The sequence below is a fragment of the Microcaecilia unicolor genome, chromosome 3, assembly GCF_901765095.1.
Source record: "Microcaecilia unicolor chromosome 3, aMicUni1.1, whole genome shotgun sequence".
Lineage (NCBI taxonomy): Eukaryota > Metazoa > Chordata > Amphibia > Gymnophiona > Siphonopidae > Microcaecilia > Microcaecilia unicolor.
In genome coordinates, this window is record NC_044033.1 from 46,241,481 (window position 1) to 46,259,001 (window position 17,521).

At 42.4% G+C, this 17,521-nt stretch overlaps 1 protein-coding gene and 1 long non-coding RNA gene across 3 annotated transcripts in view; one reads left to right on the plus strand and one right to left on the minus strand.

The window, feature by feature from the left end:
• The window catches only part of LOC115465421, a 39,801-nt gene extending 26,233 nt beyond the window's left edge, over positions 1-13,568 (plus strand). For both annotated transcript variants that reach the window (XR_003941410.1, XR_003941411.1), the window contains 2 exons: positions 6,638-6,718; positions 13,496-13,568. This is a non-coding gene — a long non-coding RNA (uncharacterized LOC115465421). The remainder of the gene's footprint in view (positions 1-6,637; positions 6,719-13,495) is intronic.
• The window catches only part of LOC115465420 (multidrug resistance-associated protein 7-like), a 181,945-nt gene extending 164,800 nt beyond the window's left edge, over positions 1-17,145 (minus strand). Inside the window, 4 exon segments of the mRNA XM_030195872.1 lie at positions 7,369-8,761; positions 9,328-9,427; positions 9,430-9,514; positions 16,988-17,145. Coding sequence (XP_030051732.1) covers positions 7,369-8,761; positions 9,328-9,427; positions 9,430-9,514; positions 16,988-17,035 — 1,626 coding nt within the window. The 5' untranslated portion in view covers positions 17,036-17,145.
• Positions 17,146-17,521: the final 376 nt, after the last annotated feature.

Genomic DNA, 17,521 nt, shown 5'->3' on the forward strand with positions numbered 1-17,521 from the left:
AGTACCTTAAGAGAGCTCAAAGAGAGGGCCCTCTCAAGCCCCTCTTGCAAGAAGGCTAAAATGGACGCGAGAGGAGCCGACTCCGGCGAAATGGCTGAGGACGAGCACCAAGCAACAAAAGTTCGCCAGACACTAGCGTACACCAAAGAAGTAGATCGCTTGCGCGTTTGCAGCATCGTCCCAATCACTGACTCCAAAAACCCTCTGCGTCTGAGCTGTGACCGCTCAATTGCCAAGCCGTAAGACCAAACGGAATGGAATCCTGCATGATCACTGGCCCCTGAATCAGATCGGGAACGTCTGACAGCCGCAACAGGTCATCTATCAACAGACGCACCAAATCCGCATACCAAGGATGCCTGGGCCAATCCAGAGCCACCAGAATGACCACTCCTGAATGCTGCACGATCCTGCCGATCACCCGACCGAGCATGGGCCACAGAGTAAAGACATACAGGAGATAATGCGGCCACCTTTGCAATAACGCGTCTATTCCTTCGGACCCGAATTCCCTGCCCCTGCTGAAAACGCGAGGCACTTTGCATTGGAATAACAGGCCATTAGATCCAGTACTAGCATCCCCCAACGAGACGTAATCCGGTCGAACGCTACTGGAGAGAGCTCCCACTCCCCCGCATTCAACCGGTTCCGGCTGAGGAAAACCGCCTGCACATTCAGGACTCCCGTGATGAGAGCTGCTGACAAAAGAAATAGCCGCTGAAGCCTGGAACTCTGAGAACTGAGAAAACACTGCTTAACCTGTAGGGATCTGTGTTTGTGTCTCTGTAAAGTTTTTTTTTTTTTTTTTTTTTTAAGAGGCAGAGAGAAACACTGACAGACGAATCCCTAAGCAGCAGTAGGCTGGTGGGGGGAGACGGGTAGGGACCTGGCACCACCAGGTGTAACCCCAACATGCGCAAAGCACCTCAACCCCAAATCAAGCTCAACAACCCCCGAGAGAACGGGATAGGAGCCAAATCACTTCAGAGCTGCACAGCATGTCTCTTCACCTGCTAGATAGAGAGAATACTGAAGGTAAGCTGGCTGCACATGCCCTTTTGTGGGCGAACTTTGGTGTTCTCTCTATCTAACCTGCTAGTGGAGGGACATAACCCACAAGTCTCTGGATTGATCTGGGGACGCTATGGAACATGTAATTAAACTTTGGAATTCATTGCCGGAGAATGTGGTAAAGGCAGTTAGCTTAGCGGAGTTTAAAAAAGGTACTTTGGACGGCTTCCTAAAGGAAAAGTCCATAGATCATTATTAAATGGACTTGGGGAAAATCCACTATTTATGGGATAAGCAGTATAAAATCTTTTGTACTTTTTTGGGATCTTGCCAGGTATTTGTGACCTGAATTGGCCACTGTTGGAAACACGATGCTGGGCTTGATGGACCTTTGGTCTTTCCCAGAATGGCAATACTTATGTACTTAGGCAGTTCACACAGGAAGGTTTAAAGAGAGTTTTGACAAGTTCCTGGAGAAAACATCCATAAATCATTCTTAGGTAGATTTGGGAAAGCCCAGGAAGTATGCAAGAAGAAATGGATCTGCTGGGTATTTTTGATCTGGATTGGCCATCGTCTCAGTCAAAATGCTGGGCTCAATGGACCCCTTGGTCTGACCCAGTCATGGCCCATCTTATGTTCTTATGTGTAACACATCCCTACACCATATTTCTAGTTTTTAGTATGCCAGGAATAAAAATTTTCACCTATCAGCATCATTAATTGGGAATCACTTAGCTAGCTGTCTCTGGAGTTTTGGATTTGCCGGAACTGATCATGGATATTCCACTGTGTGTTTAACCATGTGCTCTGATGGGTAACATTTTCATTTATCACCTAGCAGTGATCTTTTCAGGACACCAAACCTCATCATTTTTTTGATGGGATTGAAGCAATTGTTTTACAGCAGCATGTTTTGCATTCCCATTTTTTATGCTGGGGTTTTATTAACTCTCATATCTCCTTTTACATACCTTCTTTAGGGACGTTTCATTAAAGATTTTTTGAGACATGACTCTTGTAAGTCATCACAGGTCATATGTTAAATTCCAAGCTACACTATTCATGCTTTTATTAATTCACAGACTGCATTTGTATTTAATTGCACTTGTTCATAAACAAACATGTTCGTTCACAATATTTTAAGCCTTGCTTTTAATTTGTCCACATGACATTCACCACAGATACCTCATCTTTATCACTCATTATTTTCAGCATATGAAACACCTATATAACTATCACTAAAGCTGTTCATCGGTTCCTCAGCATTTTTTGTTTTTCTACACGATTAATGATGTCTGTTTTACTCCTATTTGTAGTAGTCATTTATTATAGTTCCACTGTATAAGAAGATTGCATAGTTCCTCTTTCAGATATGATCAAATTTAAACACGGACATAATAGATGCATACTCTAGCACATGTATTATTCAGAGTTAAAGGTCAGCTTGCTGGCCACAGCCTAAACCTTTTAAACACAAATGAATTATGGAATAAATTCTGTATATGGTGTTGAAAAATCAGCACCAATTAAAAATGAGAACCAAGAATTGTCTTATAGTATCTACTTGTTATACTACTATCATGTTTTTCTTTTTCATTATCATGTTACCCAAGATCCTTCTGTAACACTAAATGTCTATTTTGTAATATATTTCCACCACTCATGATGTATTGTAAGCCACATTGAGCCTGCAAAGAGGTGGGAAAATGTGGGATACAAATGCAATAAATAAATAAATAAACAAAGTTCAGAGTTGGGCGCTGTTTACAGACTAGTGTTTGGTGCCAGGATCTACACTCAATTTTGGGGGCGAGGATTTACACTAACTGAAACCTGGTGTAAATTCTTGTGCCTAAATTAGGCACGCATCTCCCTTATTTTTTATGTTTTATTAAAACTTGGTATACTGCTCAACTGCCGAGACAGAGCAGAGTGGTTTACATAAAAATGATGACATCATTTTTAAAAAAGGAAAGGAACACCATACAAAAAGTAGAAAAGCTGTTCATTTATACTTAGAGAGTAGGACAACAGAAAGCTGTTTGCATCGCATGTAAATTCCAGGAACACCCCTGATCTGCCCCTGCCCCTCCCATGACTGTGCCCCCTTTTTAGATCCACACGTAAGATTTACATGGATCCCGGTGCATAAAGATGTGTGCGCAAATTTAAATGCCAATTAACGCTAATTGGCTCATTTATCAGTTAAATTCATACAAATTGGGTGTGCACCTAATTCTGAGCGCCATATACAAAATTAGGGTATATATGTGTAACATCCCATAATATTCCAGTTCACTCTCCACATAGTAAAGACCTTAAGGTTAGTCTTTTCACACATGATATGTATTCACCTAACATTATTAAATTATACGCTTTCTTTCTTTTATTTATATGATTCTTTATGAATAAAAATAGATTTTATATTATCTAAGGAACTGAGGTCCTCTTTAGATATCTAATGGCTTTGTATAACATACTTAGTTTATATATGTTATGTTTCCTTTTTCTGATATTTGATATTTTATGATTTACTAGCTATTTGTTTAAGGTGATTATTTATTGATGTTTTATATGTATGTATTTATTTATTGCATTTGTATCCCACATTTTCCCACCTATTTACAGGCTCAATGTGGCTTACATTGTTCCGTTATGGCGATTGTAGATTTATGATGTCAAGATATTTAAGTTTTAAGATTTTCTTACTGATTTCTATTTATGGTTTTCAAAAAATATGTTATTTTTAGTTTTATCCATATTTTCTTATTTTGTTTTATGTGTTATCAAGGTGTTGATGGCTTGATTGATATTCTCTTTAGTATCATGGGGGCCCTTTTTTATGAAGTGGCAGTAGCTGTACCACCACTTGCCAAATCGGCTCTACTGCCGAGCCTGTTTAGGAGCCCGGCGGTAGTTACAGCTTCCGGAGGTTACAGCACTAGAAAATGTGTTTGTATTTTCTAGTGCAGGAGGCATGCCCAGTGGTAATCAGGCAGCACCACATACTGCATGGTTACTGCCAGAGCCCCTACCACAGTATGGTAGTAAGGGCTTTCCCAGGAAATGACTATGTGGCACACAGGGCTATTTCCTTCCTTAAAAAAAGGCCTTTTATCAGTGGTGATAAAAAGAGGCCTTGGCGTGCAGACCCCACTGCAGGGCCCCTTTTACTACCTTTTGGTAAGAGGACCCCATGGAGTCCTGACATAGGCGTTAATGGTGAAACATGACCCATATCGAGTCCGGATGCATCGCACCTTTCAAAATTTATGTTTTACTATAATAAAAGACAAAAAAATAAAGGTGTGATAAAATAAAAATAAACACATAAAAATAACCTACAAATTACCAAAAACATAAAGGAATCCTGTGCAGAAGGAATGGATCCTCAGAAGCTTAGCCGAAATTGGGTGGCGGAGCAGGAGGGGGGAAGAGGGGTTGGTGGTTGGGAGGCGAGGATAATGGAGGGCAGACTTATACGGTCTGTGCCAGAGCCGGTGATGGGAGGCGGGACTGGTGGTTGGGAGGCGGGAAGTACTGCTGGGCAGACTTGTACGGTCTGTGCCCTGAATAAGGCAGGTACAAATCAAGGTAAGGTATACACATATGTTTGTCCTGTTGGGCAGACTGGATGGACCGTGCAGGTCTTTTTCTGCCGTCATCTACTATGTTTTCCAAATCACAGCTGCCAATATATATGAGCCCTAAGAGCCTAACATCAAATATAACATAGTACAAGGCATATGACCTTTTACAGCACACAGTCGTTTCAAGTTCGCACCTTCACTACAGAGCTCATAGGACTCTCCCAATAAAATACCTTAATTTAAAAAAAACTTTGATTCAATACAAAAATCTTTTATTAGATATTTATCACCTGTATTCTCTGTGTTCTCTAGATATAAAAAATATTTTAAACCATAACATGACCACTTATCTGCAAAATGCAGCTATCAGCTCTGAAGACTGACTGTACAATCAGGAGTATTTCAACAAACAGCCTATTTCCGGGGTATTTCAAATGGGTCGGCTCCTTTTTTTTCAGGGCAATCGTTAGCATGAAATGGATGTCAAGAAATGCCTAGCCACCCGGATACCCCGCAGCCACTTAGAGGGTCTATCCCCAGCACAGCTCATGTCCACCTGCATCTGCTGCTTGTGCTCTACACTAGCACCCTCCTCCCATCAACTGGGTCACAACTGCCTCTGGGCAAGTCTTCCGCTCTCAAATTATCACCAGTGATTTCTAGGTTACTGGGACTACCCTCCCAGTGGTCCCACAGTTCCCAGAAAGCACTCACAGACCCAACACACAAACCACCAGGATTCTTTATCAGTCCAGACAGAGAGGCAATAAACTAAATATTGTTTATTGTCTTTAAAAATTGAACAATTAACAAAAAATGTGCAATCAGCAAACAATAACAGGTAACTGAAATATGGATCAATTATAACACTAACTAAACATTTGTTTACTTCCTAAAAGTACCTAGGGAGACCAGGGCATATAGCTGTTCACCAGTTATCAAATATAACTGTTTTTTACAGGGCTTCAGCAAAGAGCTCTTTCTCTCTTCTCCAGGGCTGAAACTGGGGGGGGGAGGGGGGGGGAACCCAGTACAGTTCAAATGTAAAGAGCTCCTGGGCCAATCATGCAGTAAACAAGTTTTAGAAGTATACTGTTCACAGTACTGGAGATTCACTTCTTCACAGAGTGAAACTAAAAGAGGGCATTCACTTTTCTATAACAGCTTTAACATAAAACATGCACCACCTGCTGGCCAAACTACAGAAATGCACTTCAGAATTAATTTAGACAGTTAAAAACACACTGTTCGGTCACAATGGACAATTAACTTCAAATCTTTTACCACTTGTCAAATTTTTCTTGTATATGCAATTTGGTGTCTTTAGTTTATGTGGGGAAAACCATATGTTCTCTTAAAACTAGAAAGACTGAACATTAGAGCCGTTTACAACAGCGGGATGTTAATGCATCTTTAGTGGCTTACTGTTTGACCACCTCCCATGGTTTGAGGGATTTACACTTTACTGCTTTGGAGAAACTTTCTGCACATGGTAGAAATCCAGATATTGTGCTTTTACAAAAGGAAAGACGCTGGATTTATTTATTTTTATCATCGAGCTTGGAACCCTTTGGTTTGAATAAAATAATTGACTGGTAGTTCAGTTGTTGAAAAATATTCTTCGTATTTAGTGTGGAGGTATTTCTATGGCTTTGTAAGTGCACTATGTAAACAGTCAATAAAAGGAAACCCCCTAAGGGGTCCTTTTACTAAGGTGCGCTAACACATTTAACATGTGCTAAATGATAAGACATCCATAGGAATATAATGGGCATTTATTATATAGCGCACGCTAAATCCATTAGTGCACCTTAGTAGAAGGACCCCTAAGTATTTTATGACTTCATACATCAGATGTTTAAATAGTGTGGTTTGTGGCGCTTGCTCATCCACCTCTGTGCCGCTGATTTTGGAGTTAGGCGTTGAGCCTTTTGAAGTTATGCAAGTACAGCAATGTGATTTATGTGATTTTTAAAAATGTTTTTACATTCTACAGGGACTATTTTAGTTACTGATGGCTTGTTTGTTTTTAGTTTTGTGACTGACCCATTTGAAAAACCTCAGATGCAAGCTATTTGCCGAAACGCTCCTGGTTTGACCTTTGTGAGTGTCAGGTATGGATTTGCCTTCAGCACCGATGGCTGCATTCTGCAGATAAGTGGTCATGTTATGGTTTATAAATAAATATATTTTTTATATGTAGAGAATGCAGATTACAAGTATCTAATAAAAGACTTTTGTATGGCAATCAGTTTTGGGATTTTTTTTAATTAAGGTATTTTTTGGGACAGCCCTATGAGCTTTGACACATAAGAACTCTGTAGTGAAGGAGTAGACTTAAAACAACTGTGCACTGTAAAAGGTCCTATGCCTTATGCTATGTTATACCTGATGTTAGGCTCTTAGGGCTCATATATATCGGCAGTTGTATTTTGGAAAGATTTTTGTTAACTTGTAGGTTTATAGTCATTTTGGTAATTTGTAGTTTGTATTTTTTATTTTCTCCTACCTTTATTTTTTAATGTTTTGAGCAGGGAAAGGTGGTGTTTCCTTTTTCTTTTTGTTTCTTTTCAAGTTACAATAATAAAGGTCATTTCTGTACTGGATCATCCTTTCTAGGTTGTTTAGTCATTCCCACTTTTTCTTTTTGTTTACTGATCATGTGACTTCATCTGCCTCCTTAACCCCACTAAGCCCCAAGCCCTTGACAGCAAGTCTGAGATCTCTTCAGTACAATGAGATCCTACCAGAAGCTAGATCCTACCTTAACTCTGGAGTCCTTGTGTTCCAGCATTCCCTTGTTGTTTTCCATGATGCGGTTAGCAATGTACTTGTTGAGGGGCACAAGTAGCAAGGCCAGGCCCAGTCCACCCAGAAAAGACACCCCCACCTGTAGGTACAGGAGGTAAAGGGTAATTCCAAACTGGATTGGGAGGCTCCACAGCTCATGGAAGCTGGGGCAGAAGTTGATGAGTCGATCTGTGTCAGTACTCATGAAATTGACAATCTCACCTGTGGAGAAGCGAGACAGTGTGGTGCCATTTACCCGCAGGGATTTGCGGTACACAGAGGCAACAATGGCAGCTCGAACCATTAGCATCACCTTGTTAATCTCATATGTGAACTGGCTGCGCAAGATAGCACCAAGAAAGGAGCTGGCAAAGAGTCCAACAGCATATAAGATCCCATGACTTAGTGGTTCTTGCCTTGACTCCATGAAATTCACCAATAAGTTGAGGAGAAGGGGGCCAGCAAAGTTCAACATACTGCCTCCCAGCTTAAGTAACCCCAGGGAGTAATATCTAAGCCCAAATGATGAGTTGAGTACAGACAGGAGACGCACATTGTTATGAATATTCTGAGTTCTGCCAGCAGGATCATCTGGAGCTACAGCTAGTCCAGAGTGTAAAGCACTGCCCCTGTAGCTGGATTCAGTAGAGTTGCAGGCCTGACACATAGTGGGGTCCTTTTTCTGCATGTGCTTCTGCCAGCAGGCATGAAAACGATCTTGGACTGTTGCTGCTTGAAGCTGGCAAGGTAGAAGATAGACATCATGTGGTTGGTTTAACTTTTTCCGGTAACCACGTTTCATCAAAGGATTCATCCAGAGGTAGAAAAACCTTGAAAGCCAGCTCTCACCATCCTCACCAACAACCTGTGCATCAGATGTCAAAGTTCCTGAGCCCGAAAGGAGGGGTGCACGTTCAGAAGCATCATTGATGGAACAAAAATCTTGTCTTCTAGGGACAGGGGCAATGAATGCAATTATATATACAAATAGACAGGCCAGCTGTAGGCATGTGATGGCAAGCTTTGAGATGGAACCAGGCTGGAGGGGATAGGTTGATATCCAAGACAGACAGTAAGACACTATGGTGATCACCAGGGCTGGCAAAGGCAGAAGCACAAGAATGAACATAGCCAGAGGACCTCGGGAGACGCCATGCACTGACCTGAAGAGCATGAGCAGTGCCAAGCCATGTGTGACCCATGCGAGTGCTGAGATGCCACCTGCCAGCACTGCCAAAGAGATGGTGCCTTGCTGTGGAAAGACGACTGACAGGATTATATCAAGGAGGGAAAGGACGGCAAAGAAGAAAGACACAAGGATCCTGCATTTCCAGCTGGGCCTGGAGAGGTTGTCATAGCCAGAAAATCTACAAAACAAGAGGGAGTCATTTCAGAAAGATTCCATGGGAACCAGAGACAATTTTCATACCATTTGCAGTCACCGAACAATTCCACCCCTCCTCTCAAAACAGGCAAGTCAACGAATCATACTACTCAATAAAAGAGTTATAGTACAAGCTCCCTACAAAGGTAAGGTAGCCCCATACACAAATACAAAGTCACAAATAACTAATGGGGGCTGCCACTTGAATGATGGTTTCTTGGAAGACTATTTCCCGAGTCATCTTTATCCACATCCCATCCCAAGCTAAGGCTGGGTTCTTATTTATTATTTACCGATCAAAATGGGATGAATGGCTAAGCTGGTTACATGACAGAAAACCCAGGGCAGAAAAAGGCCTGCATACTAGTCACAGCATGATGCTATACCCCTCCCCCCAAAACAGAACTCTGGTGCATTGCAAACCCTACAGAGAATTAATGGCATAATTCCACCAACTGACAGAGTATCAATAAGCTGGTTTTGTGATACAGGCGGCACAGGAAGGACAAAGTCCAGAGGCAAAGACTGCTCAAGAAGATCAGAGCTTACCTTGGTGTGCCCACATAACAGGCGCTGGTAACAGCAAGAATAGCATGAGGGAGGGAGTTCAACACCAGCTCCTTAAAGCAATGTCCAATGCTGTCATGGAGCCAAATTGGCAGAGGATCAGAGGGACTTGTACCACAGATACCAGCCAATACCTCCTCCATCTTCTATCCGTGAGGAAACTGTAGCTCTAAGTCACCAAAAGGGGAAGAAATTAAGTATACTGGTGAAAACAAAAAGTACTCAAACATTAAAATGATATAAACAGCATTGCTGTGAGACTAAAGAAGGTTACAATTACCAAATTATATCACAACAGAGCTGTGCAACTCAGTTTTGTTATCTGTCTTTTTAAACTATGTTTGTCTACAGGACCGGTCTTAGCAATTACAGGGCCCTGTGCAGACCACTTCGGTGGGCCCCCCTCCCCCCGTCCTACCTAGCCGCGCCCCTTGTTCACAATGTTTTTAAACATTATTTTTTATTTCAAATAAAGACAAATCAAGCAAAACTTGTACAGAAAAACTAATTCAAATATGCACAATGCTATCATAGGAAACCTTCGGGTTTAAAAAGCAAAACCATGTGCATGAAAATACTGGATAAATGAATTAAAACAAATACCCTTAATATCTAATACTTAGTAGCAATAATGAAACAGTGATTGAATGTTCACATAGCAAGCTGCCTGAGTCAACGGATTTATTTTCCACTGAACATAATTAACTGTGTATGAACTTGGCTGCTAACAGTGTGCTGAACTGTACAATGTTGGCATATTTAGGGGTATGTTTACTAAGGTGCGTTGGCGTTTTTAATGTGCCTTTAAAGTTAAGGCGTGTTAAATGCTAACACGCTTAGACATTTCTTTGGGCGTTAACAACGCTAACGCACCTACAGCGCACCTTAGTAAACATAGGTGTTAGACTGACTCTGGACAGTTCTGCATGAAGGAAACCCTTCCCTCGTTAATCAATACCTTCTCTGTGAAATAGTAATAATAAAAAAGGCAAGTGCATTTTTATAATATACCACTGCATTCCACAAAGCAAAAGGAGAAAGTTCCCACATGCCATCTTTTTTTCTTTTGATGTAGGCACAGGAAAACAAAAGATTTTAAATGCTCTCAGGTTTCAATCAAATTCACGTTTAATGTGGGATAAAATACCATAAATAAGTAAACAGACAGATAGAAACTCAGAATGCTGAGCACCTGATTCTCATAACATGATGTCTGTTTAGTGGCCATTTACCAGGAGAAAAAAAATCTCTGCATGAATATTATAGTACTAAAGTGTCCCTTTAACCAGCTCCAAATGACACACTGATTACGATTTATAACAAATTACTACTCTACAGTGGTGTTCCGAGGGGCGCTGATGCGCCCAGCCCCCCCCCCCCCCCCCCCGGCGAAGGGACACCCCACACCCCGGCGAAAGAACCTCCCCCGGTGCACGCCGCTGGGGGGTGCCGCACGCCGGTCAGCGTCGTTCGTTTCCATGCTCCCTCTGCCCCGGAACAGGTTCCTGTTCCGAGGCAGAGGGAGCATGGAAACGAACGACGCTGACCGGCGCGCAGCACCCCCCCCCAGCAGCGTGCACCCGGGGCGGACCGCCCCCACCTTGGTACGCCACTGCTACTCTACTTATTATACTACCTACGTGCACAATCTGTATTTCTTTTTTTTTTTTTTTTAACAGAATCCTCCCCTCCCACCTACCTACCTACCTATTCCAGACCTCCTCCCAGCTCCCCCGAGCAGCAGGGTGCCCTCCCGGCACATACCTGAAGCCACCCTGGTGGTCTAGTGCAGTCTTCAGGGAAGGAAAGATCCCAAGTCTTTCCTGCCCGCTGCCAGCACTCACCCTCTTGCTGCCACATCTCCTTTGAAATGGCTGCCGAGATTTCCAAAGCCACTGGAAGTCTTGGCACCCATTTTTAAAAAGTGATGTAGCAGCAAGAGAGTCAGCACCGGCAGCAGGCAGGAAAGACTGGGGACCTTTCCTGCCCCAAAGACTCCACTAGATCACCAGGGTGGCTTTAGGTATGTGCCGGGAAGGCACCCTGTGACTCGGGGGGGGGGGGGGGGGGGGAGGGGAGGCAAAGTCAGATCGCAGCAATAAGAGGAAGTGGAAAGGAGAGCCGCGGGGCCCCTAGAAGCACAAGGCCCTGTGCAACCACCCCTGTCGCCCCTGCCTAAGACCGACCCTGTTTGTCTATGTGTTTAGTAAGTTTGTGGAGTGGAGTGGAGGAGTGGCCTAGTGGTTAGGGTGGTGGACTCCAGTCCTGGGGAACTGAGTTCAATTCCCACTTCAGGCACAGGCAGCTCCTTGTGACTCTGGGCAAGTCACTTAACCCTCCATTGCCCCAGGAACAAATAAGTACCTGTATATAATATGTTAGCCACATTGAGCCTGCCATGAGTGGGAAAGCACGGGGTACAAATGTAATAAAATATTGTCTAACATTTTGCCTAGCAATTGCATCAGGCTCACTGGTCTGTGGTTTCCTAAATTACCCCAGAATCCTAGGCCTGCCCCCCCCCCCCCCCCCAGGCCTACCTGATAGCCTTACTGGTCCTAGTGGGGTCGATGGGAGCAGAATCAAAGCCCACTTGCTCCTGACCCTTGCATTAAAAATAGGTGTGTGCTAAACGCTAAAGACGCCTATGTATTCCTATGGGCGTCTTTAGCATTTAGCACACACCTACTTTTAAGGTGTGCTAAAAACGCCAGTGCGCCTACATAAAAGACCCCAACAATCTTCCTTCATAGACATTCCATTGCATTTTGGAATTCTATTATTTTGTCTATACAGTTGTTTTTGACTATACATAGAACACCTTTGCTCTAGTGGAGGAGTGGCCTAGTGGTTAGGGTGGTGGACTGAGGAACTGAGTTCGATTCCCACTTCAGGCACAGGCAGCTCCTTGTGACTCTGGGCAAGTCACTTAACCCTCCATTGCCCCATGTAAGTCGCATTGAGCCTGCCATGAGTGGGAAAGCGCAGGGTACAAATGTAACAAAAATAAAATAGATACTATTGGAGATTCTACATGGAATGTTGCTACTATCGGAGATTCTACGTGGAATGTTGCTACTATTGGAGATTCTACGTGGAATGTTGCTATTCCACTAGCAACATTCCATGTAGAAGGCTGCACAGGCAGGACGTCAGACTCACAGAAGCAGAAGCCTGCACGGCCACATTGGTGATCTGCAAGGGCCGACTTCTACATGTAACAACATGTAACAACAACAAAAAAAAAATAACCATGCATCTGTTATCGATTCCTTTGTTAACATTTCACTTGTGATGTTATCCTTACCATACTAATACCTTTTTTCATTTGTTATCCACTATTGGGCCCTTTAATTAAGCAGCAAAAGGGTTAACGCTAGGGTAGTGTGCACCAAATCAGCATTACTGCAGGAGTAGCATGGGTGCCCTGTGATAGTTTCAAAGTTGGCATGCGCTGTTTCCCCACAGTAGAAAATAAATTATTTTCTATTGCGGGGGCATTCCCTGCAATAATCAGCAGTGCAGTCACATTGGCACTTACCGCACGACTAGCGTGTGAGCCCTTACTGCTAGGTCAATGGGTGGCGATAAGGGCTCAGGAAGTAAATAGCCGCATGATACTTTAATTTTAGCGCATGGCTAAATTCATTGCCCCATTAAAAAATGGCTTTTTTCCCAGCTGCAGTAAAAAATGGTCCAGTGCACACCAAAAACACACGCCCAAACTACCACAGGCCACTTTTACCACAACTTAGTAAAAGGACCCCTATGTTTTCTAATTTTTGTTTTTATTATTCAATTATTATGCTTTTTCACTTCCTTGATAGGCTTTTTATTCATAACTCATAGTTAAAATATATTGATATACAGTCAGATACATACTAATGTGCAGCTATTTATGTCTTTATTTATAGATTTGTGATTGTTATTTTGGATAGTTTTGTGTTTTTGCATTACATTTACCACCAAGGTTAATTTCATTTCTGCATATTAAATCATGTTTTAAGTACACATGAGATTTTGTATGTTTTATCATTTGAAATTGTTTTGTTCAGATTATATCATCCTGTTTTTATTTTATTCATTATGTATTAATATATTTATATAACCTTTATTTTATTATATTTTTTAATGTATTTTAACTTTTCAGACTCCTGAGGCAGGCACTACAGCCGAAACAAAGTGTGTTGGGTATTTTATACAATAAAGTCTTTTGAAACATCTACGTCGTCCTTCTGTCTTCTTCAGAAGTGCTGTGTTGATTAAACTACTCCCTTTTTTTGGTTGAAAGATCTAGAGGGTGATGTGGAGGAACTGAAAGAAATCTCAATGAATCTGGAAGACGTATTGAGCAAAATCAACAAATTAAAGAGTAGCAAATCACCTGGGCCAGACAGCATACATTCAAGGGTACCGAAAGAACTGAAACATAAAATTACTAACCTACTGTTAGTAAACTATAACCACTAGTTAAAATCGTCAATAATACCTGAAGATTGGAGGGAGGCTAATGCAACACCGACTTCTAAAAAGTGTTCCAGGGGATGATCCAGGAAATTACAGACCGGTAAGCCTGACGTCAGTTTCAAATAAAATAGTGGAAACTATTATAAAGAATAAAATTACAGGACACACAGATAAACAAGGTTTAATGGGACAAAGCATGGTTTCAGTCAAGGGAAATCTTGCCTCACTAATTTGCTTTATTTCTTTGAAGGCATGAATAAACATGTCAATAATGGTGAGCCAGCTGATGTAGTGTATTTAGATTTTCAGAAGCTTTTGACAAAGTTCCTCATGAGATACTTCTGAGAAAATTAAACTTTCATGGGATAGGAGGCAATGTTCTGTTGCAGATTAGGAATTGGTTATTGGACAGAAGAAAACAGAGGGTAGGGTTAAATGGCCATTTCTCTCAATCGAGGCGAGTAAAAAGTGGAGTGCTGCAGAGATCTGTACTGGGACCACTGCTATTTAACATCTACTATATAATTTGTACCTCAACATTCTATGGCTGGCTGGCTGGGTTCATAACATCCTGACGTCAGCAAGCCTCCAGTGTTCCCTTTCCTCTCACTGTCCCACCCTCGCGTAAAGCGAAATGACGTCAAAGGAGGGCAGAACAGTGAGAGGGAAGGGAACGCTGGAGGCGAGCTGATGTCAGAATGTTACGAATGGATGGGAGGGCAGGGCACAGGACAATCACTGGACATGAAGGGAAGGACAGAATTGAGGGGCATGGAGGGGAGGGCAGAGGAGCACCGATGGACATGGATGGGATGGGAGGAGATGAATCACGGGACACGGATGGAAGGGCAGGGCAGAGGAGAATCGCTGGACATGGAGGGGAGGCCAGAATCCTGGGATAAGGAGGGGAGGGCAGGGCAGAGGAGAATCGCTGGACATGGAGGAGATGGGAGGCGAGGGGAGAATTGCGGCACATGGAGGGGACAGCAGGGTAGAGGAGAATCGCTGCACATGGAGGGGAGGTCAGAATCGCGGGACATGGCGGGGAGGACAAGGGAGAGAGGAGAAATCGCTTAGACGAGAGCCATCCTAGGGCCCGTTTCATTTTTGACAAAACGGGCTTGGATGCATTAGCAATTTATAAATGATCCGGAAATCAGAATGACGAGTGAGGTGATTAAATTTGCAGATAACACAAAACTATTCAAAACACATGTGAACTGTGAACAATTGCAGGAAGACCTTAGGAAATTGGAAGACTGGGTATCCAAATGGCAGATTAAAAATCAATGTGGACAAATGTAAAGTGATGCACATTGGGAAGAATAATCCGAATAATAGCTACCTGATGCTAGGGTCCAGCTTGAGAGTCAGCACCCAAGACAAAGCTCTACATGCTGTTGTAGACAATATGCTGAAATCTTCTTCCCAGTTTGTGTTGGCGGAAGCCAAAAAAGCAAACAGGATGTTAGGAATTATTAGGAAACGGATGGTAAATAAGACCAAGAATACTATAATACCTCTGATTCGCGCCATGATGCGACCTCACCTTGAGTACTGCATTCATTTCTAGTTGCCGTATCTCAAGAGATGTAGCAGAATTAGAAAAAGTTCAAAAAGTGACCAAAATGATATAGGGGATGGAACTCCTCCCATATAAGGAAAGGCTAAAGAGGTTAGGGTTCTTCAGCTTGGAAAAGAGATGGCTGAGGGGGGATATGATATGTAGAACAAGAGGAAGTGAATCAATGTTTTATTCTTTCAAAAAGTACAAAGACTAGCAGACACTCAATGAAGTTACATGGAAATACTTTTAAAACAAACAGGAGGAAATATTTTTTCACTCAACGAATAGTTAAGCTCTGCAAGCCTTTGTAGGAGGATGTACCAGCAGTTAGTGTATCTGAGTTTAAAAAAGGTTTGACCAAATTCCTGGAGGAAAAGTCCATAGTTAGCTATTGAGACAAACATGGGGAAGCCACTGCTTGCCCTGGCATTGGTAGCATGGAATGTTAATACTATTTGGGTTTCTGCCAGGTACTTGTGACCTGGATTGGCCACTGTTGGAAACAGTATACTGGGCTAGATGGACCACTGGTCTGGCCGTTCGTATGTTAAGGTATACCTGGGGAAAGCCACTGTTTATTTCTGAGGTTAAGTAACATGTAATTTTGCTACCTTTTGGTCTGTACTAGATACTTGTGACCTGGATTGGCCACTGGTGGAAACAGTATGCTGGGCTAGATAGACTTATGGTCTAACCCAATCAAGCAACTTTTATGTTCGTATGTAAAAACAGGTTTTCCTGATATCTGCACCCCTCAACTTTGGTTATATGCCGAGAGATATAACTAAAATAACTGGATTGATTTGGAAATCAGAACTACCCATTCATAATTTGTTGTTTCTATTTCTTTTAGATCACTCAGGGCAAACTTTTAAAATATTTATCAAGACAATAATATGAGGTACAGGGCTTCTATTCTATCATGCATAGACTCCATGCTTCAATCCCATTATTCAGTAATTTCTTCTATATACTATCAAATATTACATTAAAACACCTTTGAAAAAAAGTTTCCTTTCACAGTCAATTTTAAGGTAGTAGTAGCCATGCTGTTGAGGTGTGCACAACTGGTGGAAATGTTACCTTGCTTACCTCCACCCCCAAATATTTCTACCTAGATGCCACTGTGCAACCCCATGCCCCTGGGACCAGAAAGTGTAGTTTTGCTTCTGACAGACTCTCTGCCCCCCAATAAGCAATGTCACTACCTGCAAAAGACTAAGGACGAGTCACGTGGGTCTTGGGACCTTCTTGGTAAAGTTACTGGAAGTGGAAACGCCATTCTAAGGTGACCAGCTCTTGTTGGACTTGTTCCTGGAGGTTCCATCATGTCATGGAGAACAATTTTATGGCAAGGCTTCCCAAACTTGTCCTAATGACCCCACAACTAGATCAATAGCCACAAGGCATAAGATTATATCTGTATACATTTAGGTATAAGCAGATCCTCTAACGTCCCCTGTGGTTACCCTAAAAACCCGAGTAGATACAATGTACGATGTTTACTCTACTTTAACCTATCTGGAGTATGTTTGCTCCATTCATGCCTACAAGCAAACGTAATAACATGAACTAAGAATGCCGCGAGCACCCTAAGCCTGTATTTACCTCACACTTAGATGCGTGTCCGGTCCTTAGGGACCTTTGCTTCAGCATTACAGCAACCTCTACCACTTCCCTAAAATCGCTCTAAAACGCAACTCTTAACACACTGTTCCCAAAGAGATTTAGAGATGTTCCACAGCTCAGCTGCGCTGCCGGCTTTAAAAGAGATTCCACTTCCGTTTCCGGCTCCGAAGGGCCATGTGAGCCGAAAGGCCCAATCCAAGGAGGTTTAATTAATTCAGCGTAACGTCAAACAGCAGAAGCGAGTCAGCAGCGACCCCTCCCGCGCAGCCGCCTATTGGCCAGAACAAAACAACAGCGAACTTGTGAGGTTTTATTAAATCCCCTAGGTTTTTTTTTTTTTTTTGCATGTCCTGCTTCTGTTAGGACGGAGGGGTTGTAAGGGGAGGGTGGATTTTTTTTTAGGCGTCTGTGAAGGGGTGGGGTCCGTGGGGAAGGGTTATATGCAAAATATATGTTGATGATAAAGATATTTTCTATGTAAAGAAAAAAAAAAAACTAAAGGCATATTAGCGC